General features: G+C 37.5%; 1 protein-coding gene across 1 annotated transcript; it reads right to left on the bottom strand.

Annotated features, from left to right (window-relative positions):
• Window positions 1-462: 462 nt before the first annotated feature.
• Window positions 463-813, bottom strand: LOC146003461 (uncharacterized). Its single transcript, XM_083141750.1, has one exon. The coding sequence runs from the start codon at window positions 811-813 to the stop codon at window positions 463-465; it is 351 nt and encodes a 116-aa protein (XP_082997876.1).
• Between the last annotated feature and the right edge of the window lie 7,181 nt (window positions 814-7,994).

Below are 7,994 nucleotides of genomic sequence, written 5' to 3' on the forward strand. Positions count from 1 at the left end.
GTGGATTTAATTCCTCCTGTCTCCATTAATTCTCTTCTCAGGCCACAGTTCATTCTAAAGCCTTGTATTGTCCTTGGCTGATTTACTTCAACCTATTTCCTTTCTTCTCTTGAGAGGACAGTATTTCTTCTCCCCTATTTTATTTTGTAGATTTACTTCCTTCAATCTTTTTCATTCTTCTTGTAGAACTAAGTGTATTTGCCTCTTCATATCTTCTACTCAATTCCGTACATAATTCCCTATTTCCTATATTGTGTTATTCGCCCTTCGTAAATTTAATTCCTCCTACCACCTTCCTTCATCCTGGAGCATTCAGTTTTTATTTCTCCTTTCATTTTATATGGTTATTCATCCCATGTCTCCTTTGAGAGCATACTTACTTACTTATTCCATGGCTCTACAGCCCAATGCAGGGCCTTGGCCTCCTTGATGATAGCTGCCCACTCTTCTCGGTTCTTCGCTCTAGTTCTCCATCCTCTTATGCTCGTTTGAGGTCTTCTTCCACCATCTCTTCCTGGGTCTGCCAACACTCCTCTTACCTTCCTGTTTCCCTTGGTAGGTCTTATATACTGCTCTGTCTGGTTGCATCTTTTCTACGTGCCCCAGCCAGCCAAGGCATTTGGCTCTTATTTCACTTGTTATACTTGGGTTCTGGTAAAGTGTAGCTACTTCTTCATTTTTCCTGATTCTCCAAATGCCATGTTCATTCATTGGTCCATATATCTTATGTAAAATCTTCTTCTCCAATAGACTTTCTTCTTCTTTTCTTGTCAGACACCAAGTTTCTGACCCATACATCACTATTGGTCTCATTATCGTTCTATACAGTCTTAGTTTCAGCTTTTGCTTCACTTGTAACGATTTTAATATATTTCCAAATTCATGATAGCATATGTTGCCTGCTGTTATTCTTGCTTTTACCTCTTCTGCAATGTTATTATCTTCTGTTATTGTTGAACCTAGATATTTTAAATTTCCAACTCGCTCAAACTTTTGACTGTGTGTTTCGAACTCGTATTGTTTCTTGTTGCTTTCGTGTATTTTGTCTTATCTTGGTTTATTTCCAGTCCAATCTCAAGTCCACCTTATAATTGTTTTAGGCCATCTTCTAGGGCTTTTGATGTTCTGCTTAGTAAGGTAATGTCATCAGCAAATGCAAGGTATTGTATTGTCTTATTTAAGATGGTTCCTCCAGGATTTATTTCAATCTTTCTATTTGCATGGTTCAAACTTATGTTAAACAGCAGTGTGGAGAGACTATCCCCTTGTCGTAGTTCTTTTGCAATTTGCGTTTCTTTTGTAGTTGGTTTTCTATTCTAATTTTGTATTTCAAATTTTTCTGGGATATCCATACCTCTCTCATTATCTTACAAGAGTTTGTATCTTTGTATAAAGTCAAATGTATGTTAAAATTGTGTTCAAAACTTTTCTCAAATATCATTCTTAATACAAAGTTTAGTCTATTGTTGATCTATTACTTCTAAATACGCACTGGTAGTCACTATGTATGGTTCTAGTCTTCTTTCCAGAATTTTTGTAAATATTTTGTATGTCACATTAAGGAGACATATGCTCCTATAATTCTTAAAACAAGTCTTGTCATTCCTTTTGTGTATCAGACATATTATTGCTACTGTCCACCCCTTTGGCATTTCAGGTTTTTTCCAGATCTGTTTAATAACGTCAAAGATTTATTTGTTTCTTTAATTCTGCTCCTCCATTTTTGAGCATTTCAGCAGTAATTTCATATTCTACTGTGCTTTGTTATTATTAAAGCTTTGTATGACTTCCTTTAGTTTAGGCAAGTCTTGTTCTTCATCCCATTATTGGTCATTTCTTATTTCTGATAACCTATTTTCATTTTCATCGAAACGTAATAATTCTTTAAAATATTCTGCCCATCTACTTATTATTTTCTTTTTATCTCCAATAAGATTTCTTTCATTATCTCTGCACAAATTTGTTCACGGGTGGAATCCTTTCTTATAGTTTGCTATTCTTTTATACATATTCCTTACTTCTTTCTTATTATGTAGTTCATTTAGTTCTATTAGTTTTTCTTTTTCCCACTGCCGTTTTTTCTTCTACATTCTCTTTTGGATACTCTTCTTTTCACTATCCAATTCCCTACACTTGCTCTGGTCTTCCTTTGCAGAACATTATTTCTAGCTACGTTTCTTTCATCTAATGGTATCTGGCAACTCATTTCAAACTATTTCTTTCTTTTAGTTTTCTCTTCACATTCTATTGTCTCTTTTGCTGTTTTCTGAATGTTTTCCTTTATTCTTTTCCATTTTTCTTCTATGGTTAGGATTCTGTATATTTTCAAAATTTTGTTTCAATTTGATTTGATATTCTCGTCTCTAGATTTTGTATCAATAGTTGCACATTATATTTAGACTGTTTAATTCCTTGTTCTTTCTTTGTGTTTGAGATTCCATGTTTATATCTGATGGTTACTACGTAATGATCAGATCTATATTGGCTCCTCTATAGCTCTGTTCATCTAATATATCACTGCAATATCTTATGTCTATTAATGTATGGTCTATCTGATTGTTTGTCACACCATCTGGACACTGCCAGGTAGCTTTATTTATGTTTTTGTGTGGGAATGTCGTGCTACTCACTAACATATTTTTACTGGTAGCAAAATCTACTAGTTTTCTCCATTTTCATTACAGTTTAAGTGTAAGCTAAGCTTCAAAATAGTTGGTTTATATACATCCTCTCTTCCTATGTTGGTGTTGAAGTCTCCAAGAATTATTATAACTTATTTCGGCTGATTATTATATATGCTTTCCTGCTACTCATAAAAGTAATATTTGTCTATTTCTTCTACTTACTCAGTTGGTGCATACAGTGATAAGTGTGAGTGTATCATTCCTCCTATCTATGCCTCTTCTTGTTAGTGGAATTCCTTCCTCATATTTTCTTCTGTTATCCTCAGTTAACTCAGTTCTTCCTATATCCTTTCCTAGTCCCTCGTGGAACTTCCCATCCCCTTTCTTCGTCTGTGAGGACTCAGTTCTCCTCATGTTCCCTGTCTCTTCTTCCACTATCATTTGTGGATTTACTTCATTTCATCTCTCCACTTTTCTTGAAGCACTTCACTCCACTTTTGTTACAATTTCACTCCTTGGTGAAATAATTTCCTCCTGTGTCCTATCCCTCTTCTAATTGAAGCATTAAGTTATTATAATGTTCCCCGCTTCACCTCTTCCTATTTTCTTCCCTTCCGTTTGGAGGATTTTTTCTTCCTATTTCTCCTTCTTCCATTTCCTAGATTTTTTTTATTCTATAGTCTTCCATTCTCTATGGAGGATTCAGTTCTTTCTATTTCCCCCTCTTCCTCATAATGGATATCTTTCCTCCTCTCACATTGAAATACCTATGAAGGACTCAGTTATTCTTAACTCTATTCTCCAACTAGGTGTATCTCATTCATTCTCTAAGATTCATTTTCCACGAGGGACTCAATTATCCCTCCCTTCTATTTGCTCATATCACATTCCTTTCTCCAAGCAATACTCAGTTCCTCCCATGTCTTCCCTTCTACTTAGTGGATTTGTTTCATATCTTAAAATTCCAATCTCTATAGGGGACTTGGTTCTCCCTATATCCCCATAAGTGATTGTGTTCTTGAAGCATAATGGTATATAAGATAGAAGGCTCAGTCTTACATGGAGAATGGAAAGGTGGATTCATTTCCGTTCACTTCCATTATGCTTGAAGGACATAGTCCCTCCTATCTCTTCACTTCAATCTGAAGAGCTCCATTCCTACTCTTACTTTCCGTTATCCATGTGTGGCACAGTTCTTCTATTATTCCGTCCACTACTTGGTGGTTTCCTTTCCTCCTCCACTTACTTTCTATTCTCCATGAAAGACTCCATTCCTTCTATCTATACTAACATGACCTAACCCAAGTCAATTCTTCCACTTGGTGGATTCCGATTTACCTCCCAGCTTCAACTTTCTGCAAATGACTCAGGTCTTCCTATCTCACCTCTTCCTCTAGTGGATTCCTTTCCTCCTCTCATTTTCAATTCTGCACAGTTATTTCAATCTTGCCTCTACAGCTTGGCAGTTTCTGTTAGACCTCACAGCTTTCATTCTCCATGGAGGAGTAGACTTTTTCCATTTTCCATGCTCTGCTAGGTGTCTTCTCCTCCTCTCTTTCATTGTCCATGGGGGACTCAGTTTTTCTGTTTTGTTTCCTCTCATATTTTTTCATCGCCTTGATGGGTTAAGTTCCTTCTATCCCTGTCTTGGTGTAGTTTGAGATGGTATCTCCCCATTATTTCTTGGTGGATTTCACCCAAGTGGAAGAAAGTACTTAAAGTACTTGCTGAAGAACTGTGTCATCATCCATTGGGAATGGGAGATACAAAATGAAGATAATACATCAGATGCAAGAGGGAAGAAATAAAGAAGTTAATGAATCCTTCATTGAGAATGGAAAGAAATGGAAGAATAGGTCCTGGGTTCGATACCTGGTGGAGGCACAAGTGGTTCGGAGCCCACTTTAAACTGTAGGTCCAGTCCCGATTAGCCTTACTGTGCATAAAGTGGACTAAAAACACAAACTCAATCAATCAATCAAATGTAAGAAAAGGAATCAGCCAAGTTGAAGAGTGACAATTTGGTGATAGAAGAAAGAAAATCTCCAAGTAGAAGAGGTGAGACAGGAAGAATTGTGTCATCCATGTAGAGTGGCTGGAAGAGTGAATGAAGTGAGAGGAGGAGTGAGTGGAGTGAGAGGAAGAAATGGAGGAAATACATAAAGTGCAAGAGCGGAGATAGGAAAAATCTTAGTCCTTCAAGGAGCAGAAAGGAACAAAATAGAAGGAAGAGATTCCTTCATAGAGAGGAAAGGGTGAGATAGGGAATATCTAGTCATGCAAAAAAGAAAGGAGAGATGAACTGAAGTAAATCCACCAATCATAGTGGAAGAATAGATAAAGAAGTGTGTTATACCAAGAGTGTGAATGAGATAGGAAAAAGAACGTAACAATGGATGTGTACAGGAGAACTGAGTTCTCCATGGAGAATGAAAAGTGATGAAAGGAATGAAAACCAGCATATGGAAGAAGGGATATCAAGATCTGAAATGACCAAGGAGAGGGGAGATATGAGTATAATCCACTTTTGACAAGGAAAGGAAATAAGAAGAAACGAATAATCCAAGGAGAATGGAAGAAGATAGAAGGATAGGGATCCACCAAGGGGAATTAGAGGAGACAGGAAATGCTGAGTTCTTGAAGGAGAAGGAAGAGAGATGGGATGAGGGAATGGATTACAAATGGAGGATGATGATGATGAAGACCAAGTTTTTCTTCTATTTTCCATATAGTGGATTGTATTCCTTTTCTCATCTGCCAGTATTCATGGCTGACTCGTATTTTGTTATCTCCCTTCTTACAATCTTCCTTCTACGACTTCATTTCTCCTTTGAGGACTCGGTGTTTCCTGTCCCTTTTCATCCACTTAATGGATTACTTTCCTTCTACATTCTTTTGTTGAATAGAGGAGGAAGGACAAAGTACTACCAATTTTCCATCTTCCATTTGTAAATTCCTTTCCATCACTCACCTTCTGTTCTCCATAGAGGACTCATTTCTTCCTATGTCGCCTCTTCAACTTGGTGAATTTCTTTCCTGAAAGAGAAGGGAAGGAGATAGCAGGAGATAAGTGTTCCAAGAATAAGGGTTGGCGAGAGGGAGTAGATTTTTCTAGGAACAATGAAACGGATAGGGAGAGATGATACTCTACAACTACGAGGAGATGAAGGGGGTAAGGAGAAACATATTCTCAAAGGAGAAGGAAGGGAAATATGAAGAGGATCCAAGTTCTCTTAAAAAGAGAGTGGCCTCCCCGATGGCGCAGTGGTTGCGTCGTCGCCTTGTAATCAAGGGGTCCCGGGTTCGATACCCGGTGGAGGTACAAGTGGTTCGGATCCCACTTTAAACTGTAGGTCCAGTCCCGATTAGCCTTACTGTGCATAAAGTGGACTTAAAACACCAAATCAACCAAATCAACCAATCTTAAAAAGAGAGGCAAATAAGGAGAAATGTAAACGTATTAGAAGGAAGAGGAAGGATGCAAATTCCCCAATGGCAGAGAAAGATTTTAAGAGGAGTCAGTCATCCAAGTAAAAGACAGACAATTAAAATCACACCAGTTCTTCATTGAGGGTGGAGAAAATAGTAGGTGGCAATCCTACTGAGAAATAAGGGAGAGAAAGAGAGAGGAGGAAAATAAATTCATAATTCACAACGGTAAGAGGTGAAGGTAAAAGGAGAAAAAAGCAGAGGCAGATAGCAACAAGTAAGTCCTCGAATGATATTGGAGGAACATAGGAACAAGTAAACCCAGGAAAGTCTTCCAAGTAGAATGGGAGTGTAAAGCAAGGAATATTTCTTACTAGTAGAAGGGAAGGATATAGAAGGAGGCAAGTTTGCCAAGGTAAAAGGAGGGAGATATGAGGAGGCAAGTCTTCAAAGGACAAGCAGAGGTCATAGGAGAAGAGAGGGATATAGTAAGTAGCAAATTCCTTCAAAAAGATAAGAAGAGACAGCATATGTATAGTTCAAGAAGGAGAATGGATGTAAGTAAAAGGAATGAAAATAACATGCATTTGCGGGAGAATGAAAGCTGATATAAAATATTGTGTCCTCCAAGTAGATGGAGATGAACACAATGGACTGTAAATGCACTAAGGAGAAGGAGATAGATAAAGGAAATTGAGAAGTAGATAGAGAGGAACAAGCAATAGGACGAAATCACTTTTTTTTGCCACTTTTGGCAAATCGCAAGGAAGACGATGAGTAGTAATTTGATAAAATAAATGATGGTACACTCACTTGGAACTTCCGTAACAACATGGAAAGTAGACTACTAAATACACTCGCCCTCTGAACAGGCTTATTACACAAGGGAGTGTAAGCATGTTGTCAAAAGAGAAGAGAAAGAGATCAACTAATTCCAAAGCCATAGAAGGAAACAAGAAGAAGCAAGTTCTCTAACCAGAAGGGAGACAGACAGAAGAAAATCACTTACCAAGGAGGAGAAGGGAGAGAGAAAGAATGGCCTTCTTCAAAGAGAACTGAGGAAAATTAAGGAAGATAATCCACCAATGGGAAGAGAGAGAGAAAGAGAAGGAACTGAGTGCAGCAAGGAGAAGAGACAGAGGCCAGATGAAGTGAATGCACTTAAGTGAAGGAAGGGAGGAAATAGAAAGTAAGAAAGTAAGAAAGTAAGAAAATAAAATCACTCACTTACGTTAACAAGTTGTTGTTCTTGTCCTGGTCCAGTTCAAGTATGGCATCTGTTAAAGTTATTGTGTCTCTTTAAGCTCACCGATTGTCTGTGTTGTGGAAATAACTTTTTACTCACTCCATGATCTGATATACAGGCATTTCTCCTTCTCCTCTTTGTGAGGCCAATGGATTACCTGGGAAAAAATTTGACTGAATGTTTTTTATATCATGGACACATTAGGACATACAAATCTATATGTGATTGATATCTGTCCATCAACCCATAATGTAATATGGGGATAGGCCCCTTAACTTAAACATAAATAATATAAATATGTTTTGCAAATCTTTCTTTTTAATATCTAAATATATACTCATTACCTCAGTATCTAAATATGTACTCAATATCTCAATATCTATTCATTTCTTAAAAAGAACAAAAATCACACTATTTCAGGTGACTAAAGTGTACTAACCAAACTTAAATGCAGAGGTTATAATGATGCACTCAGCAGACAAGGGAACAGACACAGGACGACACAACTGCACAAAGGATTATCCTGGGCATGAGTCTAAGTGCCAGAGGCTTGTTGGCCTGCAAGAAGTAGTTACTGGGTTGTACTATGTGGAAGTGAGGTTAACTTTTGGGTGGCTTGCCAAAAGGTCGACCCCTGTAAAATTTGAATTAATAGAGAAGCATAATAGAAAATATAATAGCCAATCAAGTTGTAT

The sequence above is a fragment of the Lepisma saccharinum genome, chromosome 20 (genome assembly GCF_977018435.1).
Source record: "Lepisma saccharinum chromosome 20, izLepSacc3.1, whole genome shotgun sequence".
NCBI classification, from domain to species: domain Eukaryota; kingdom Metazoa; phylum Arthropoda; class Insecta; order Zygentoma; family Lepismatidae; genus Lepisma; species Lepisma saccharinum.

Coding starts and splice junctions, on each gene's coding strand:
- LOC146003461 (XM_083141750.1), bottom strand. CDS start 813: ATGAGACCAATAGTGATGTATGGGTCAGAAACTTGGTGTCTGACAAGA.